This window comes from Suillus discolor (genome assembly GCF_016758755.1).
Source record: "Suillus discolor strain FC423 chromosome Unknown F5147scaffold_40, whole genome shotgun sequence".
NCBI lineage: Eukaryota > Fungi > Basidiomycota > Agaricomycetes > Boletales > Suillaceae > Suillus > Suillus discolor.
The window spans coordinates 152,532-172,807 of NW_024541287.1; the positions used below are offsets into that span (position 1 = coordinate 152,532).

At 48.4% G+C, this 20,276-nt stretch overlaps 5 protein-coding genes across 5 annotated transcripts; 2 read left to right on the plus strand and 3 right to left on the minus strand.

Moving 5' to 3' along the window:
- Positions 1-400: 400 nt before the first annotated feature.
- Positions 401-1,934, minus strand: F5147DRAFT_551385 (uncharacterized protein; the record flags this gene model as incomplete). The annotated part of the gene is made up of 3 exons (XM_041430411.1): positions 401-442; positions 1,175-1,342; positions 1,392-1,934. Coding segments are annotated over 3 exons (753 nt in total), but the record flags the coding sequence as incomplete, so codon positions are not given.
- Positions 1,935-2,631: 697 nt separating this feature from the next.
- F5147DRAFT_838226 (uncharacterized protein) lies at positions 2,632-4,381 on the minus strand (the record flags this gene model as incomplete). The annotated part of the gene is made up of 6 exons (XM_041444140.1): positions 2,632-3,084; positions 3,269-3,532; positions 3,582-3,639; positions 3,707-3,830; positions 3,890-4,025; positions 4,250-4,381. 6 exons carry the CDS (start codon positions 4,379-4,381, stop codon positions 2,632-2,634), a joined length of 1,167 nt encoding a protein of 388 aa, XP_041290984.1.
- Positions 4,382-8,641: 4,260 nt separating this feature from the next.
- On the plus strand, positions 8,642-10,814 carry F5147DRAFT_838227 (cytochrome P450; the record flags this gene model as incomplete). Its single annotated transcript, XM_041444141.1, has 12 exons — positions 8,642-8,849; positions 8,909-9,042; positions 9,098-9,234; positions 9,285-9,433; positions 9,489-9,604; positions 9,655-9,777; positions 9,829-10,018; positions 10,082-10,163; positions 10,214-10,339; positions 10,395-10,405; positions 10,469-10,598; positions 10,652-10,814. The coding sequence occupies 12 exons, from the start codon at positions 8,642-8,644 to the stop codon at positions 10,731-10,733; spliced, it is 1,488 nt and encodes a 495-aa protein (XP_041290985.1). The 3' UTR covers positions 10,734-10,814.
- Positions 10,815-12,053: 1,239 nt separating this feature from the next.
- Positions 12,054-13,643, plus strand: F5147DRAFT_262155 (uncharacterized protein). The gene is made up of 10 exons (XM_041428913.1): positions 12,054-12,107; positions 12,156-12,200; positions 12,254-12,337; positions 12,387-12,437; positions 12,492-12,663; positions 12,716-13,044; positions 13,118-13,313; positions 13,369-13,434; positions 13,485-13,550; positions 13,604-13,643. The coding sequence occupies exons 5-7, from the start codon at positions 12,502-12,504 to the stop codon at positions 13,200-13,202; spliced, it is 576 nt and encodes a 191-aa protein (XP_041290986.1). The 5' UTR covers positions 12,054-12,107; positions 12,156-12,200; positions 12,254-12,337; positions 12,387-12,437; positions 12,492-12,501; the 3' UTR covers positions 13,203-13,313; positions 13,369-13,434; positions 13,485-13,550; positions 13,604-13,643.
- A 3,310-nt stretch (positions 13,644-16,953) lies between these two features.
- Positions 16,954-19,587, minus strand: F5147DRAFT_703540 (armadillo beta-catenin plakoglobin). Its single transcript, XM_041437850.1, has 15 exons — positions 19,302-19,587; positions 19,187-19,239; positions 19,108-19,127; positions 18,991-19,056; positions 18,828-18,932; positions 18,669-18,780; positions 18,554-18,609; positions 18,413-18,507; positions 18,290-18,356; positions 18,050-18,241; positions 17,826-17,999; positions 17,748-17,776; positions 17,249-17,700; positions 17,156-17,201; positions 16,954-17,094 (listed from the first exon to the last, which is right to left on the minus strand). The coding sequence occupies exons 1-14, from the start codon at positions 19,412-19,414 to the stop codon at positions 17,182-17,184; spliced, it is 1,554 nt and encodes a 517-aa protein (XP_041290987.1). The 5' UTR covers positions 19,415-19,587; the 3' UTR covers positions 16,954-17,094; positions 17,156-17,181.
- Positions 19,588-20,276: the final 689 nt, after the last annotated feature.

Below are 20,276 nucleotides of genomic sequence, written 5' to 3' on the forward strand. Positions count from 1 at the left end.
GATGCGGCCATATCAGCCTGCAATGCAAGAACTGTATCCAGTTCCTTTTTAAGACGTGCAGGAGCATCTGATAAAAAGTCAATCAGCGACTACAAAAAAATGAACAAGTACCACTTACGAGCATGAATAGATAGTTGTGAACGCTGCTGATGAGCCCACAACAACCGTAGCTCTTCAATAGGAGACACCACAGGTAGTAAGGATGTCCTGTGCAGCTGTTGGATTGAGTCTTGATGCCACTGAATGCGTCGCTTGACCCAATCACCAAGGTCCGCACGCATCTCAGCTCTGATGGAGGCTGCTTGGCGATCTATAAGCCACAGACGTCGTTGACGCTGAAACATGCGAGAATGTATTTGTAAACTTACGTGAAGAAATGATGTACTTACCTGATGATGACCTGCTGAATACCAATCAGACGCACAAGTCGCGACCAAAGCCGCTCAGTGTTACGACAAGCGGTCGTGTGCGACTAGGATAGTTCTAACAGCGACAACCACGACAGTGGTACCGAGTGCTGAGAGTCGTCGGCCTTTACAGACAAGCAAAGGTTGCGTACTCGAACGTAGCTCGTGGTGGTTAACGAGGGGTTACGCTGAGATGATAGCAGAGGTCTACAGACAGTGAGAGGCGTCACTGAAGGTACGAGTCGATGTCGAGCAGGTGGCTTTAGCGGGACAAGGAGTTCAAGGGAAAACCTAGTTGATTAGACTAGTTCTGGGTAGTACCTAGTAAGATTAAAGTAAGGAACGTCTACTTGTAATCTTCGACCTTATATAAGGCTACTCTATCGTATCTAAGCTCAGCCTAAAGCTGGGTTCTAATATGCTTATCTACATGAGTCAGAGATAGCGTCCATGAGGCGGGCTTCTATCGTAGATAGCGTCCATGCGGTACGCTTCCATCAGAGATAGGATCCACGTGGTATCCTTCTATCAGTACATGAGGCAACACGAGGCTTGCCTTCTATCTTGATAACATAAATAGGTCTTCTAGACCTATGTCGTCATGTCCATGTCACGTGCGGTCCAGACCGCTTATCTAAGCCGGCAGTTGCCGCTTATCATCTCTCATCTATCATCATCTAGTGTCGTCTATAGAGGTGGTGAGGCTCTGGTGTCGTCTATCGTCTATAGCCGTGCGGGTGGCAGAGGGCTGTCTGCTGGCGGGGGACTCGTGCCATGTTACTGTAACACTCAGTGCCTTCTCTGTCTGATAAACCAAGTCCTCTGCACATACGAGGATTGTATACAAGCTGGCATCCCCACTCATGTCCATAGGCATGCATAGCAGTTGTTGCAAAGCGTAGTCGTGAAGTGATAGAAGTGTCTAGAATGTCATACTGCAAGATGTTAAGCATAAGCATACTAATCAATTATTGTGAAGCATACCTGTGAAAGTGAGCGAGATAGTACACAGCCAACATCATACAAAGCAATAACTGTGGTGTCGGTAGGGAGAAGCGAGAACAGATGTTCAAGTAAAGCAACAGCATACTTCTGCTGCTCACCAGGTGTATCGATGTTTGCGAAAAATAGGGGGATATCGTGGCGGCAAATGAGTGCCATCAAACCAGTGTCATCGAAACTGTCCATAGCAGCCTTCTGCTTTTTTCCATCAGCAGCTTCATAGGAACTCTCACACTGGTCAATGGCCTCATTAGGTATGATGCTAGGAGTCTGTGTTGTAGCCGAGCGCTTCCTTTTCTTATCTATCCTAGAGCCTACTTGATCAACATACATCTTTGGTAGAAAGTATGATGGTTCATAGAAATGAGGGCAGTCACCAGCTGAGCGCCAGTGACAGTGATGAAAGTTACCATCTGTAGCAACATGAATGTCACCTCCTCGATCTAGTGGTCGGCCATACATTACTCCTGCAAAACAAGCCGGACAGCGGTCAACAAGGATTGATGCACAATGCCCTCTGTGTAAGGTAGAAGCTTGAGGTTCACGAGAGGGCGTCAGATGTCCACGAGAGGGCGTCAGAGGTTCATGAGAGGTCGTCAGAGGTTCACGAGAGGGTGTCGAAGGCTCGTGGGAGGGCATCAAAGGTTCACAAGAGGGAAGTAAGGGCTCGTAAGAGGCACAAATTTGATCATGAGCTTGCAGAATGGCTGCTTCGAATCTTCCACTCCATCTCAATCTGGAGGATATCATACCACTGAACAGCACTTCCAAGACTTCTTCTGAAAGGTTCCTGAACTGATGTTTCCCTGTAACTCAAAGAGTTGGCAATATCACGAGCATTTGAAGCATATGCTTACATGCGAGTCTGTTAATTGGAACCCTCGTCGAGCATAATGAGTTTTCAATGCAGCTGCAAGTGCATTGACAGCGTCGCACTGAACGTTCAAATAGGGCTCGATAAAAGGACAGCAGTTCAAGAGACACTGCTATCCTTGGCTGCAAGGGCGCAGTGGGAAATAAGCCATGATGGATGAGAACTTGTGGGAGTGTAGAGCAATCACAGCTTAGGACATCGGTCGAGACAAATCCTGAATTGAATAGTAGTAGTAAGCCTGGATGGCAAGTCTGACTACACTTACGGTCAAAGAAGAGACAAACAATCGTTGTGCGCTTTTGAGCGCATGAATGGGTGGTGCATGCAGATATGATGGAATCCAACTTCTTAAGCGGCTGTCCGACAGTTCTTGCAAGATATGTCAAGAGAGGTTCGATTAGGGTGGGGATAATTCCCTGTCCAAGTTCCATAGAGCTTGCGGGATGCCTTGTCAGGAAGGGTGCGGCGCTGGGGTTCAATTGATATGTCACACTGACTCGGAGAGGGTAGATGAGGTTCAGGTGTATTGTGGCCTGATTCATATACCCATTCGTTGTCATCGTTCGATATGTCCATGGTCACATCAGCATTAGAACTGCTGGAATCGAGTGCAGCAGCAACAGTGGCATCTGGTGAGGTTGGATTGATGAGTGCTTGCATGCGTAGGGCAAGCTGATGGCGTCTGACATCCGCGCCAGGGATATTGACAAAGGTTTGGGTTTTTCTCTTGTCTCGAGACTTGCAGGGGACTGACAAAATGTTTCCCAAGCCCCCAGGGTGGAGGATGATACTTGGTCTGCCCTGGTGCATTCTTACTGGGGAATGGTGAATGCGCTACTGGTAGATTGTAACTGTATTTAACATGATACCTGTATTAAGTACACGTGGATGCAGCGTGGTACCAGTATAAGTAATACCTATTCTAACTCGATCACAAAAGCATAGGCATGGATAGTAGAGAGGGCTCAAGCTGCGAGACACTTACGAGGTGCTGAGAGCAGGGCAACGAGGTGCCTGAGCGGAGGGTAACGATGTACGCAGGAGGAGGGCAACAAGGTGCCGAGAGGAGGGCAACGAGGTGCTGAGGAGGGCAAAGAGGTGCCGAGAGGAGGGCAACAAGGTGCTGAGGAGGGCAACAAGGTGCCAAGAGGAGGGCAACAAGGTGCCGAGCGGAGGGTAACGATGTGCGCAGGAGGAGGACAATGAGGTGCCAAGAGATGAGGAGGGTGGCAGGAAGACTTTTCCACATCTGTAATCACACTTTAGGGTTCGGAGTGCAGGTTGCTCGCATTCCCAACCCTAATGTATGGGTCTACATTGATGTTCCGCTTGTTCGGAGAATTGAGATTTTTTTGTCTGAACATTTTTGAAGTAAAATTGTTTGAGCGTCATGACAGTGCTGCACAAGCACACTGTGACATACCTTGTGAAAATAAAACGACGGACAGTGTAGACAAGAGCCGGGAGGGTTAATGGAGGCGTGCAGGGAGGTGCTGGAGGTGCACAGGGAGGTGCTGGAGGCGCGGGAAGGAATACAAGAGCAAGAACTATAATTAGATAGTCGGGAGGGTGGGTCTCAGAGACTAGTTTCCCACAACATAGAAACCGGGTCTCTTAGACCCTTTATAGGCACCGAGAAGTGCTGCCTGAGGTGCGCTTGTATTGATGTACAAGCAGACCTGCACAAAAATCTCTTTGAAAAGACGAGCTGTGAAGCGGCAATCACCTGTATTCCATAAAATCTGGCCGGATTTCACAATCAGACGTGAAAAACGCGCATATGTAATTCATATATCGCTTTAGATAGCTGCAGATATCGTGTGCGGTGCAAATTGTAAATCAGAAAGGTAAAACCTATCTTCTTTCCTCTGGTCTGCATCGCGCAGATCGAAAAGAATGCGTGAGGACAAGATCATCTGCAAGACATAGCAAGGGTAGTGAGGCGCAATTTGGTGTATGGACCGACAATGAACATGGGAGTTAGGACGGTGAGGTTGATCAGAAACGAGGCTTGAGCGCTTCTGTTGCACAGCCTTCCAGAAGCTGCGAGGCGAACACGAGGACGTCCCAATTTAACCTCCAGTGCACTGACGCTCATTGTGTCTTGCTGTCAACACGTCGTGACCTGCTGAAGAATATATATCGTTGTAAGTGGCGATTCCAAACTTTGTGGGATGAAAGCTGAAACGAAGCTCCGTCTAGATGTCTTCACCTATCACGATCGTTGGAAGGGAGGAGACCTCGAGGATAATGCCTCGCCAGAAATTTGAGGGACACACCGGTTCGGTCTTCGGTGCCATACATCTACCAGGCGAACAACGGATAATGACTTGTTCGAGGGACGGCTCGTTACGGGTATGGAACTTGAAGAGTGGGAAACAGATGGGGGACGACTGGCGGGACGGAGACAGTCCAGTGTACACCATAGCGTTATCTCCGGACGGGAAGAAAGTGGCCAGTGGGAGTATGGATGGCGGAGTAAGGTTGTGGGACATGGACACAGGCAAAGTCGTCATGAAATGGATGGGGCATACAGAGGCAGTGATGAGTGTCTGCTGGAGTCGAGACGGTCAGCGGGTCTTGAGCGGATCTGACGATGGGACTGCAAGACGATGGGATGTAGAGAGCGGAGAGGCAACCCCCGCACCAATCAAGACAGGACACAAATCCGTGTTTGCAGTCGTCTACTCGCCAGACATGACCATGTTTGCAACTAGCGCATCCGAAGATTTCGAACACCCTGCCAAAATTTGGGATGCCAATACAGGCAAGCTTGTCGCCACTCTTGAAATTTCAGCTGATTCGGTGTGGTGCATGGCCTGGACTTCGGATGGAAAAACGCTTATATCAGGGTCATACAACTCCTCGATTGGGATATGGAGTACTGCAACTTGGAAACAGATTGCAATGTTGGATGGACACACTGAACCTGTCGAATCCATTGCAATATCTCCGAATGGCCGCATCCTCGCAAGCGCATCCCATGACGGCACAGTACGGTTATGGAACCTGGACAACAACCTGCCCATCGCTTCGCCCCTCCAGCATCCATATCCACATTACGTGACTTCTGTGTCATTTTCGGCAGACGGAAAGCTACTAGCCACTGGCTGCCTCGACGAAAATGCGTATACATGGGACATTTGTGGGATACTAAAAGAAGCTGGCCTTAGCGAACTTCTGTTACAGTTGAACAAGCCAGTCAGGCTTGCTGTACGACGTGTAACGTGACACTTTCTTATGATCAGGTCTTATTTGTTGAGATCCTATCGCAATCAAACCCATTCCTTCTAGGCTGATGCTACTATATGTTGTTCCTCTTCTGAGTATACTGACGGTCATCATTAATCTACCCTGTTTCTTTTTTCGTCTTTCAAAGATCTCCTTTGTCATTTCTTATCATTTGGCCGCCGGGTTCGTTGCGCTTCTACTGATTATACCCATGATCATCAGTAATATATTCCGTCCGTTTTCTCGTTAAATACATATGTACATTGCCTCCGATCACATCAAGGAGGTGCCGAATCAGCTTACTAAGTCGACAGAAATACTTGCCTACAAGTCGCCAATGCTTCTCGACACGTCTCAGAAGCACGACCTCCTCTCCAGCCTCAGCACATGCGATTGGACCTTCCACGAAGGCCCAGAAAACGGCGGAGAAGGAACAAAATGATATCGAGTTCTGGATTCTATCGGAATGCAAAAGCATATCGAAAACGAGGACGCTCACCAGTATCGACTTTCGGAAGCTTACAATCGCACCCAGCACTTGACCAACGAGACGATCCGCTCTGCATAGCGTAGGGTCAATCTTGGTCCGAATACCAATAAGTCCTCGCGAAAATGCCAACTGCAAATGATTGTTCTTAATGTGCAGAGAGACGATCCTGCTGAAAATGGGCTTGCACGGTTCCGGCCCCGAGTGTCATTTGTCACGATCCCCGGACGAATCTTCACTTATTGCCCTAGACCGTAGGACGTCTGTGAGGATAGAACACCACTTTTGAGCTCATCGACCTCAGCAGCAGACATGTTGACGTCGAAGGAACGGAATAACGATGAGACAGGGATCGGAAGCAAAGTCATGGACTGACATAGGTATACGCTTTATAGTATATTCATTGACAGTGTCGATATTGTATTTCGGCTACGTATCAGACGATGGGTGACGATGAGTGGTACTATCGATAGCAGCCTGGGCGGGGGCATGCCTCGTTCCCGCATTTGTAGATCTATGGAGGTGGTTCTCTGGATCAACAGATCAGATGCGAATCAGAGAGGACATACTTTTAACCCAGCTTAATCGTGATGTTACGAACAAACTCGTTTTCCGATCGTACACTCATGATGCCGGATATCGCATTTAACACTGATCTATCGTTCTTGTAGATAGCTCGATTGTTCCACTCGGAAAGTTATGCGTGCCCAAGTCAATTGTAGCCTGGAAGGATGAGTTGCTCTTAGACAATCGCAAACTGCTTGCGCACCTGTTTCATTTCATTTGTGATATCCATGTCAATCTTTTGGATATCCTCGTCGGCTTTCAAGTAGCATCTAAAGAGTGCGATGCTCTCTCGAGCAACTCACTTCCACCACGCCGGCCACATGGAACACTAAATCAGAGACGAACTTTAGCATGCCAACATCTTGGCACGAAATTAGTGTACGCACACTATAAGGCGCATGATATATATCAGCTTCCAACAAGCCTCCCACTGCGAAGGGGTCGTCGTTTGTAATCCTGGCGGAGTTGCGTTTGGAACACAGGTGCCATCTCAAAGTGAGCGCGTGAAAATAAGTGTTATCCTGTCCCAGGCATACCAGAGCATCGGATGTGGCACTCTATAATGGACGTAACGAGCACTTTCGAAGTGAGAACATCCATGTCTCACTGACACGAATGTTGATATTCGTCACTGGTAGATATTAATCAGTGCCAGCGACAGAAGGCACAGTAGATGTTGATACCGTCAAAGCAGCAACAACAGCAAGGACGAAGGAGAAACGCATTGTTTCTGAGGATGTATAAACGAGGATCAGATAAATCTGAAGGGGATAGGAAGACACCTTGCTTTATGTGCTGAATATTAGCGAAGGAACCACCTGGAATTCCTTATCAAACAGTTGACTCTATCTGCATTGCCAGCCAGCAGATTGCCACCACCTTGTGAAACACGGTCTGCCAACAACCTGGCGTGGAACAATACATCACCCTGTGAATACTCGATGAACACTCAATATACGCTTAAAAGACCTCTTGATGGTGCGAAGGCTTATCTATGGATTTCGATACTTCAGTGACCGAACATGAGAACAAGACGGAATGGAGTACATCACAGATGATTAGGAACAGACTCAACAGAGTGCAAAAGATTTGGACGAAAATATGCAGGTTTTTCCAGCCCGAAACGCTGGCTTGAACCTGGGTGCAAAAGGTGAGCTGTGAGGGGCGGGCGGGCTCAAACAGGTCGAACGCGAGTGCGATGATTCAGTGTATGAGCGTGGCGTGTCAGACGAAGCTGATTGATAGTAAACAATCCACATAATCAGTAGTAGTAGAACCACGGAGGATCGTTGTGTTGTAAAACAACCGCACGATAAGTAACAATGGGCATGCGAACAAGTGGGAGATAGCGGTTAAAACAGGCTACAGCGGCATCTCTCAGCTTCGAAGGGTGCACATCCAAGCACCTGTGCCCGCCCGTCCGCGTCAACTATCTTGAATGCAAAGACAGGATTCAAGGAAGACGGCGTTCGATTGAATCACGACATACATTGCAAGAGGCGGGATGCAAACACACCACGTACTGGAGCCAGTATACATAGCAAAAAAAGGCCGCGGTTGCGTGGATATCGGATCATTAATAAATTAAATAAGGTTCCAGCATCTGACGCCGGCCTATTCCGAAAAAGGCAGTTCACCAGAGGTTGCATTTGCGGCTGATGGTCTTAAGCTTTTCTGGAGTTTTTGGGAGCCGAAATAAAGGGTTATCATGATAACGGGGCGCGAACCTAACGCGAACTACTCGGTAAATTGAACCTGGGCCAGCCGGTCGTATGACTGTACAGCCCTACCGTCGAACATCTCGAATGCATCACAGCATATGGTACGGTATGGGTACTAGGTAGTACCTGTAAGCCTACGGTTACGGTGAACAACCCTAGCCGACTCCGTCGACTGAGTTGAAACTAGACTCGTGAGTGGTCACGAGTCTAACTGCTGACCGCTATCGTGATAGTTTCCTTCTAACCTGTTGCTTGTAGATTCATTTTGATTTAAATACGAGATGTCTTCCTCTCATCTGATCATTCTATCCACACACCCGTTCTTGAATTGCTCATCATCTGCCACTAGACCATGTTGACAATCACCAACATTAATTATCTGGACCTACTATGCCTTACCGGTGTTACAATTGGAGTCTATCTGGTAAAGCAGGTGGTCATCAAGAAGAATCCTGCACCATATCCACCTGGTCCCCGGGGGTGGCCTCTCATTGGCAACATTTTAGATATACCTCACATCAAGCCCTGGCTCACATTTAGTGCGTGGGGTCAGAAGTATGGTAAGTACCTCCCCTTTTCCAACTTGAAAGTCATGCCTTTTCAAACGTCTTTTCTTCAGGTGATATCACGCATATCAGGGTTCTGGGTCGGCACATCATTGTGCTGAACTCTGTCAAGACCGCAGTGGAAATGATGGACAGAAAAAGTATTGTGTACTCTGACCGTCCTGTTCTTCCTATGAGTGGCGAACTCGTTGGCTGGAAGGATTCTTTGCCCTTCCTTCCTTATGGTGACCAGTTTTCGCCAGCAACGCAAGAACTTACATCGCGTCATCGGCAATCGTGCCGCAGTGGACGTATACAACCAGGTTGGGGAGGTTGAGACTCATCGATTCCTGCAGCGTGTGCTTGCAAAACCCGATCGACTGCGTGAGCATGTCCGACAGTATGCATTATTTATCCTCGCAGTGACACAATCTTAAATTTTCACTATAGCACTGTTGGCGCTGTCATTCTGCGCATCTCTTATGGTTACGAAGTGAAAGAGAACAATGATCCCTTTGTTGACCTTGCAAACCGCGTTACAACCCATGCCTCGCAGGCCACAGCTCCCGGTGCCTTTATGGTTGATATTTTACCATTCTGTAAGCTATATTGTTCTGACGTTTGCATTGGCTTTCGATAACCTGACAATTTCAGTGGCAAAGGTCCCCGCGTGGTTCCCCGGTGCTGGCTTCAAGCGCATAGCACGTGAATGGCGTGGGACCCTCGAAGAGATGGTTTCTGCACCCCACGAGTTCGTCAAGGACCAGATGGTGACCAATTTGCAGTATTGTGATCATGCATAAAAGTTCAATTTTTACAGGTTGCTGGCGTCGCCCCTGTGTCTTTTACCTCAAATCTTTTAGAAGGCGGCGATGTGTCTGCGGAAAAGGAACACATTGTGAAATGGTCTGCCTTTTCCATATACGCTGGTGGTACCGAGACGGTTAGTCCCTCTCTATAACATCTTCTGAGAGTACCAAACCTATTTCCTCAGACTGTTTCTGCATTATACTCGCTTTTTCTAGCTATGACACTTTTCCCTGATGTGCAGAAGAAAGCTCAGGCTGAAATAGATGCGGTTGTTGGTCCTGACCGTCTTCCCTCCTTCGCCGATCGCGACTCCCTCCCTTATACTGAGGCTCTTGCCAAAGAAGTCCTGCGCTGGAACGTTATCCTTTCCAGTGGTATGTGAATATCGATCATAACATTATTTGTTTACCGACTGGCAATGGGTATCTCAATGACAGGTTTTCCTCACTGTGTGGCTGAAGATGATATCCATAACGGGTACTATATTCCAAAAGGCTCCTTAGTACTACCTAACATTTGGTTAGTGCTCCCCTTCGATCGATGAACAACAATACTCATAATTGCGACAGGTTCATGCTCAACGATCCACAGACATATACTAACCCCTCTCAATTCAATCCTGAACGCTTCTTGGCCAAGGATGGAAATGAACCTGAGATGGATCCTCGTACGGTGTGTTTTGGCTTCGGTAGACGGTAAGCACGAAATTGGTTCTGAATCTGATTGGAATGCTAACTTTCTGCTCCGCAGTATTTGCCCAGGTATATCCAACTCGCATCAATTAACTAACAGTATTCTGACATCTACTTTCTTTTGATGCACAGGCCTCCACCTTGCTGATGCTTCCGTTTGGATATCTGCTGCAATGTCACTAGCCGTATTTGATATTTCCAAGGTTGTTGAGAATGGTGTTGAGATCACCCCCGAGGTTGAACCCTTACCAGGTACGGCCAGGTATGTTGCACATCTTGTCATGTCTGGGCAGGTCTGGATTGACACGCTCCAAGCCACCCCAAACCCTTCAAGTGTTCCATCAAGCCTCGCTCTGCAACTGCCCTTGGGCTCATTGAACAAGATGCTAACTACTAAGCCCACGATGGTGAGACCGGAGAAATACGCGGGATAGAAACACTTGGCATGCGTCGTGATTTGTATGTTACACTCAGGAGTTGTGCAATATGATTTTTTGGAGTTCGCACAGGAAATCATTTGCTTCCGCGGAACTTTTGTGGGAGGACGAACGAGTCTATGTCATACTAGCTGGTATTAGCATGAAGTACTGATTATGTGGCATTCTAGGAACGTTTATATGAGAGGAGAGTTGATTTTGAGTGAACTTAGGAATCGAGAGACGAGGAAACCTTTTTATTAATGCGAGCTCTTACGGCGCGCGGAGTGGCTATGAATCACATCCGGGTCATGGGCTGCCCGTTCCAGGTCTAGATATTCTGCACCGGCTATGATGTCTGTTACGCCCGCTCCCGGGTCAGGAACAGGGGCGAACAGCCTGGGGCTAGTGCGGGAGGCTGGAGCTAAGTGTCATTCAAAAATTGCTGTGCTACGCACCCACCTGGGTATAATGCATACGCTAGGTCGCAGTCTGATGCTCCAAGAAACAGAAACGCGAAATGATATTGCCGCTACCATTGTTCTACAAGAGTATTGTATCTACGACCGAGGCAGATATAGTTCTGAGCAGTTTGGGCGAAGGCGGGCAGCGCCTCCCGGTCCAGAGCTGCGAGGGTGGGAGGTAAAAGGAAACCATCGCGAACCTCCTGAGTCAGGGAATGTGTGCAGTCCGGACCACTGAAGGGGAAGAGCGGTGAGCGAGATCGAGTGTTTCGAATGAGATTTCGCGTGTTTGAAAAGGGAGCGGCGGGTGGGGGAAAAAAAGGAGGGAAGACAACGTCGTTGAGGACGACTGATACGAGAGGAGGCGCTGTCGCAGTACGAAGCGCTGTGTGGGCGGGCGGGCCGCCGTACGAAGTTACTATTACCAAACCTGAATTTGAAATTATCTCACATGTGTCCCGAGCTACTAACTTAGAGTTTCTCAGTCCTACACCAGTACTTGGTACACACTCAGGCTGCCCCTTCAGGTACCCGACACAGATGTGGAATATACCCCATTTCGAACTCTCAGTTCACCGGCCGCATCAGTAAGCTGGTGAGACTCAGATATATCACGAAAACTCGAGGCGTCAACGTTGTTAACGCGTGTTCGTCATGGTCCGAGTCGTGGCTACCTAAACGACTTGCTGTTAACCATCTCTCGAGCTGCTCTGTCCGCTCTCCTGAGACTCTTTCCAAAATTTCACTAGCTTTTCTTGAAATCCATTATAGTACCTATAACTTCCTCATGTCACAAGCATCAGCCACCGAGGACGCCGAGGATAAACGCACCCACAACGACTCGGACGAGCAGCTTCTTCCGCAAAACGACGTCGTAGGACTCATCGAAGAGTGAGTTACAGCTTCCTGAAATCTGTCACTTGTCTAACAGCAAGACAGGGAGAAGATCAATGTTGAACCTTTGGCAGAGCTGCCATCTGGGATGTACGTGTTTCTTCCCTGACGGGAGTCTGCGCCACTCCTTACTAGAACTGCAGCTCGAATGCTGAACCTTCATGGCCGTCGGGACCTTTGGTACAGGAAAGTACATCCAATGTTCCACCAGTCGACGATTTAACTCCGTGAGTCCTTGTCAATAACGACGCCAAACATACTCCTCATTTGTCTCAGCGAGGTGACAAAGCTTGAGGCAGAGACGGACCAGCCAACTCTAAGCGAATTGTGAGCCAAAAACTTGAAGCCAAGCGATCGCAGCTGACTACGCCCTATACGCAGAGCAAATGTCATGAAGCAGGTATTAGATGTCCTCCAGGACTCGACGATTGCATCGAAGAGTGGAAAGGACGAACGGTCTCGTTTCTGGGGGGTGTACAAAAGAGTCGCAGAGGAACACGACAGCGAGTTCCTCGAGCGATACACTACTGACATGGACATCGTCCTGATCTTCGTAAGTTTGGCGTGCTTCTCTGTACTCCGGTTTCGGACTGATGTTCGACGAGTCTGGTCTTTTCTCCGCTGTCAGCACGTCTTTCATTGTCGCGATGGAGTCAAATCTCAGTCCCGACCCCAGCGACACCACGAATGCCCTTTTGAAGCAACTCGTACAAATCGGACTCGGCAATCTCGCTGAGGCAGGCTCCACTCCCGTAGACCCAGCATCTACGTGGTCTCCGACCACGCCAACCTTATGGATTCAAGCGATCGCATATGCGAGTTTGTTCATGAGCTTACTCGCTGCATTCGGGGCCGTGCTGGCAAAGCAGTGGCTGGGGTACTACAAGTCGAATAGATATGGCCGCGGCTCGCAGGAGGAACGAAGCAAGCGCAGGCAAGAGAAGTTCGACGGCCTCGTCACATGGTATCTTGATGCTATCGTACAATCCTTTCCGGTCTTACTTCAGAACTCTCTTCTTCTCTTTGGGATCGCTCTTGGCGCTAATTTGTGGTACGAGCAGGCGAGCATCGCCTGGGTCGTCATCGGAATGACAGTTTTCGGATTTCTGTTTCATTCCCTGACTGTGATGGCGTGTTTGATATCTCCCGCTTGTCCATTTCAGACACCGGTATCAACGTTATTACACGTGTTGCGCATCGACAGTAAGATCATTTTGCCGAATTCTGGTGGTCGCCCCGGTCTGAATCAACATTGCAGGTGCTCTACACCTGTGGTTCAAACGAACTTTCTGTTATTTCCAGTGGCTCATGACGTCACTGCAGGGTGAGTTATGTCTTCTTTCATGTGCACAGGTTTTGACCGTTTCATGTCAGGCCTGCTGGGACGATTGCTTAGTATTATCAGATCGGGATGGACCCGATTGTCTGAAGTATTTAGAGGTGACGATCTTATCTACTATTACCAAGATACTCGGGGCTCATTCGCTCCCTAGGCCCTGTGCATGCGGTAGGTACATTCACATGATGATCTCTTCAGCAGTTAATCACTAGGCTTCATAACCGGCTGTGTTCTTTGGTTCTGCGTTCTTCAACAAAGGTGGTAGACTCAGAGGCACAACCGCTCGGCCAGGATCTGGATGTTTTGGCTGAGAATAATGACGCCCTTAACCTCGACCTCCCTGACATACCCACCAGCGATCTCGAAGCGCCTAGCGTCAAGTGGCTACTCGAGACATCTACGGATCCTGAAGTATTTCTCGCTGCTGCCTGTCTTGTCCCGCAGGTCGAATGGCCCCTGGATCTTGATGTTTCAGACATGCTGCATCAACTATTTGATATTCTTAGGAGCTGCGTCGACATTCAAGGACACATCATACCATCATTGAAGGAGAAGGCCTCGGCATGTGCAATGGCCCTAATTCATCTATACTACGGATGTGTTCTTCAGGCATATCCTGACAATGGCGATTTTATTGTCCACGGAAGACCAGACTTCCACGTGCTTCTTGACATTTTCCCAGGCATGTACACAGCGGACCGGACGGTGTTTAGCACAACTATGAACTTTTGTCAACCAGATGGCAATACGTGGCATATTTTTTGGTCAGAGGTTTGCCCTGACTCCGTCCCTGAGTGGCTGTCACATGTTCTTCCTTATCACTTTGTTACTGGGCGAGTGAATGAAGACATAGAAAACCTCGCGATAAAAGTGATGTCAAAATTGCTATCATCCCCATCTCCATCCTCTCCGTCAGATCAAATCCTAGCCAATTGCATTATTCTTGCTTGCGTCATGGTCGGGGCTCAGGTTGACAAGAAGGACATTGTTCGAATTGATAAAAGGTGCCATCGGCTCATTTTGTAGTTTTTGCCATGATTAACAAAGAGATCGTGTAGCTCTGCTCTGCCTCTACTCAGCGAGTCTCTCTTGGCGCAGTTCCAAAAGGCTCTCTGGGCATGGGATGGAGGCGAGCTCGACAATGATAGGACAGGAGTCGCACGCCGAACATGGAACCTGCTCGATATTATTTGTCGCATCGTCGAGCTTGCTAGACATCCATATCGTCCTTTATTCCACACCATGCGGAACCTGGACGTGTGCAAGAAGATTTATTCACGAGCGAGGTCATCCGAACAAAACGATGCCTCGGCTTTGTTGGCAGCTCTGCGAAATGCACTGCACTTCACGTTCGCTGCTGCCGGCATTTCTCGGGACCCTGCCCAGGTGTGGAATCGTTTTTTGGGGGAAGTCCTATCCTACTCGCCAGAGGATTTCGACTGGATAGTGGACTACTTCGACTTCATATATTATGACGACCACGAAGCGGCATATGACGTCCTTGTGCTACTGGGTAGTATGGGGGTGTGCTGCAGCCCTGCTAAACAACATCTGTTCATCGAGAGGCTCATCGCCTGCATGGACAGTAACATGCCTCTCCATTTACGCCATGCTGCTCTTCGCGCTGCTCACAGTGCCCAAGAACAAATTGCCTCGATCGATGCCATTGATGATGCGAGGCTACGGGACACAGTTTTGACCAAGCTCTCCCCTGCTATTTTGTCCGTGCTTTGTCCGCACCCAGGTACAACACCCGCCAATGATGATCTCAACCTCTTTTCCAATTATGACCGCGACTTGTGCTATCTCGAACTGGTCTGTGCCCTCGCGAGGAATTCCGACTGGCACCCCCGTTTGTCTGGGGATCGCCATATTGATCGGTGCATCAGCATGATTCCAAGGTACTGCAATTCCGAATCACCCACACAGCATGCCTTTTACATAGCTGGTATCCTCCTCCAAATCATACCTGAACAGACATCGATCACAACGCTCGATTCTGTTGCAGAGCAGCAGTGGCGGGACGTGATGAGAAGCGCATGGGATGATCCTCCCAATGCCATTAACAACGCGTGCTATTTCAAGCCCCTTCTTGTCCTTGTGGATGGCACAAAGAAGTATGTGCAGATTGCTTCGAAATCTGATCTCGAGCAGCTCATTAGAAATGTGGATGAGTTTGTCGAAACGTTGGAGCGGAACATGCAAGAGGAGATGGGAATGGAGATACAAGATTTAGAGCAGGTAGAGGGGATCATCATTGCTGCGAAGGAGTTGAGGACTGCAGCCAGCAAGATGTTGGAGAGATTTGGTCGGTAATTGTTAGTCCCCTAATCATGACTTGCATGCTGCGTTAGAGTCTTGGAATAGAGTAAGTTACGGGCAGTGTATGCATGGAAGTGGGGAGTCTCAATGAAATCAATACTGAACCATCAGCCATCTCTGACTTGGTAGATGCTTGTAAAGCGTGAGGGACAATGTGCATGAGATGCAAATATCTGGGAGACCGGCATCTAAATGTCGACTGGGGGAGGGGAAGTTGTTCCACGGGGACAACACTAGACAAGGTTCCGATCACATCCATTCGTCTCCTTATTACAATCGCCTTTTTTTGGCAGAGGTATAAATTGTAGCACTGAAATCAACAAATTTGTCCACCGGGAGCAAATTAGTGTTGTCCTGGTCAGCGCAGTCCGTCTCCTTCCTCACGCTCCGCGTCATTCTGCCCTTCGAAATCATCAGTTCTCGATGGACCATCCGAGCTTCCCTAGCGTAGGCTTCGCAGTCTCAGCCTCCGATTCCTGGGAAGTCCGGGTGATGGGTTGAACTTCCACATCTGAGACACAGATGATGTTGTCAAAGGACATAAACTCACCTTCATGGAGCGCGGTTGCCTGTTCAGATGAAACTGCGACACGTAGGCCCTTCAGCAGCCGACCACTGAAGAGCGATGCGAGAAAGTCGTCGGATAAGCGTTGGGTCCGAAACTGTGGCGAAGGATCCAGTAGTGCGATCGACTTGTATGAGTGATACATACCTCCATAACTGGATGTCCGAGAAATGCAGCGCGATGGAGGAGTCTGGGTGGGATGATGTACGTCAAATTCTCGATGCTGCTAGCATGCGGACTCATAAGAATCATGCACGGACACAAATTCCAGGCTCTATAAACACCACACACCCATCAGTTACGCCACAAACAAACGTTCATGATAAGTATGCGTAGCATCGAGAATGGACAGGAACACTGACGCACTTCAGCAGGGGTAGGGAACGGATACATTTTGAATGACTGTCCTGAGTGCCGAGCTTTTGAACTTTGTTGTGTGGTAGGGCTGTACGATGGGGAGGCCCAGTGGAGGTAGTAGTAGAGTATGACTATTCTGTCGACTCAAATCTGGAATTTGAAATTCAATGTCCTTGTGCTAAAAGGTTCGTACTGCTTCCGACGCTTGCGCAAAGAACAGGAGTTGTGTTAATCTGTTCAAGTTCATCGTATGAAGTCCGTCGGCTTTATGATGATGAGTATAATTAATTGTATATTGGTGAACGAATACGGCCGTTGCAATTGACCAAGTCGTGGCCCCAATTTAAAAGTTCGAGCACTAGTAATTGGTAGTAGCAGGTTATGGTGTATGTAAATCCCAACTAGACCACACGGTACTGATGAGCCATTAATATTCACGATTAACACAACTCTCGGACACACATTTAGCGGAATTAAGTGTTCCAAAATCAGAGGTAGTATCTGTCACCTGTAAAAAGGATTCATGGCAAGCTGCGATCACATGCGTTTTCTTACCAATTTGACCCATACCAGGCTCTACGATCCAGACTCTCCTCCCCTCCCCTTCGCTCTGGCCCTCGCCTTTTTCATTGTAATGTTCAAGCCATGCTTCACGGAGACCTTCATCGACGGCACCAGTCACAATCTTGACCTCTGGAAAGGCCCGCTGAAGTACAGTGACACCACCAGTGCGGGCAATGAGGAAAGTTACAAAGATGATGTGATCTTGCTGGACCCCATGATCTAATAGTGTCCGAATCGCCATGAATGCTGAGGCAGCGGTGCCTATTTGAGCATCTAGCAAAAATACCCATGCATCGACGGCTAGATGTCGTTCTCGCAGGCATTTGGGGAGCATCACATGTAGAAGTAGTGGCTCTCCAGTATTAGCGTCTGATTGCACCAGAAGGGAGCCAATTGCAACGTCACTAAGAACGCGCTGCAATCCTTTCGTTAGAGGTCCACCTCTGGACCAATTGATTAGTGCAGAATTGGTTGATTCACTGAAACGTACGAGCGTATGATGGAGACACCGCAGATGTTCTAGACAACTCTTAAGCCAGACACTCAATTTCTCAGCGAAATGATGTACCTTGACGTCAAGTTCCTTGCCGGTGCAATCTATTCCTATTGGGGTCGTAACCGTCTTAGGTCTGTGAGGAAGATGTTCCATCGCTTTCTCGATCAAGAACGTTGCCAGTCGGTCTACGAAGAATATAAAGTCCTGGCGGTTCGATGCCCCATCACGAAGAATGGTGTATATACCCTTCACCCAGAAGCATAAGCAGCGACCCTCATTGAGGGCGAGGGGCAGACCTTTAGCTGTGGTGTTTGCGGGAGCACTATAAGGTTCTTGGACACCGGGTTACCGTCTGACGTGTTCAAGCAACACCCAACTGATTGAGAAACCATGTGTTTCCGAAAGTGTCTCGCGCGTTCTGTCATTTGACGTCGAATGTGGGTCGTTATCAAATCAATGGCAACAGCGTTGTTTGACCCTGGAACGACCTGAAAACAATGGTACGTCGAAACAATTGAAACAACACGTCCACTCACAATGTCTGCATGGCGAGCGGTTGGCAAAACGAAGTTATCGAACGCGGGCTTAACATAGCGAAGATATCTAGGCGTGAGGGATAGTTACCATGACACATAATCCTGGTAGAGAAGAATACATACTGCTCGATGACCCCATCAACACTTCTTCCACGTTCCTTGACGTCCCGTTGTATTCTCCGGGCGAGCATCAAATCTGAGTCACATTGCACAAATACCTGTTTAACGGTGAGACAATATACAACTTGCTGAATGATGGGGTACCTTGAGATCATATAAAGAGCGTAAGTCTGGATGATGCAAAGCCATTATACCTTCCGCTGAAACATATGTATGCGTCAGCATCCAGGATCGTGACAGGAAGGAGTCAGACACCGACTTATTATGATAGCTGCACCATACAAATACTTCGCTTCGTCTAACCGCTGATGTTCGGCAAACGAGTAAACAGGAATATTGGTCTGCTGACACGCCTTCAAGTCCGCGAGACACTAGAAGAGATTCGGTAAAGAACTTAGACATAAATGAACGTACGGACAGCAGCAAACATTGGCATGTCAATGGCATCCGGGTGGTCAAAGTCGAATCGATTCGCATGCGCCAGCGCAACCTCTTCTGCGGTATGTCGCTTGTAAAAGCTGTCCTAAGCAGTGGGCACCGTGTCACCTGTGAACTCTCCTGATATTTTTTGTAATACTGACCTGGGATAGGATAACGACAGTCGGTACTGAGCCCAATGAACGAACGATTTGCCGAGCAACATGTGTCTGCCATCGCCTAATTCATCTTTCTGAACTTCTCTCAACTTGCATTCTCACCTTCCCACTTGCTGATCCACCTGGATCCATTTGTCAGGTTGACAAAATGCAAGACTGCACAATACGTAGTCACACTCACCAGCTATCCCGATTACGAATGCATCGCAAATGGGTAGGCCGTTTTCCCCGTACCTGTCGGTGACACGTAGATGTCAAGCATTGAACGACAACAAAATGCCAGTACGAAAAGTTACCAAGGAGGTCTTCCGTGAGACTTCAAGAGGGTGTTCTTCTTTGACTGGTGCGATTCCAAAGAGTGTTGACTTTCGTCATCGAAAAACTGATGAGAGTAATCTTCTGCAAGCATCGCAGTGCACGAGACAAGTTGCAAGATAATCGATCGACGGGGAACCAGAAGGCAGGGAACTGGGTGTATTTAAGGTGTTCGGCTATGATGGGCCAGTCTACAGTACGTGATGCATTCTGAATCTGTTACTGCATGCAACCCCGGGCCTGATTCTGAATCCTGATCCGAGGCACTCTCAGGTTAAACAGCATCCTTATCATTACGTGATCAGCCTGAATCAAGCTGTCTTCCTTCTGCTAATGCCCAACCACGGAAGATTAAAGCCGCCATAAAGCTTGGCACGGTCCGCATGGCAGAAGCTGCTAATGATACACGTCCTAACCGTTCCAATTGTCATTGAAAACACATTCATTTCTAAATTGCTGAGAATTTCCGCCATGATGTCGCGTATCAGAGCCTCTTCCTGAGGAATCTTGATGCCTTTACTAGACTTTACTAGATAGCTTCGATTCGTGGACTCGATTCGGGATAACGAGCAGTGGATTTTACGCTAAGCCTATGTTCGCACGCATCAGTACGTATCATAACCTGCATCGAGGTCGCCACGATATCACTTGCTGCCTTGACGTTGAGTCTCAGGGTACTAGATTGCCAATCGTTGATGAACCTTTCCAGATACTCATGATCGCAGTCAACAAGATCTTGTCCATGCCAGTGTTAATGCCAAGCTGCTCGACAACTTCGCGAGCGACGGAATAAACCGCCCAGCCTGAATCATTATCATACACTGAATATGGCAGTCAACAAGCCATGTGACCAGTGAATAGATACCAACTCACCGTTGAAGGTAAGAAGAGCCGCGGGGACAACGAGGCGAATGCGAGTATTGTGCTCGAAGGAGCTCACCAGCCGAAATCAGGTT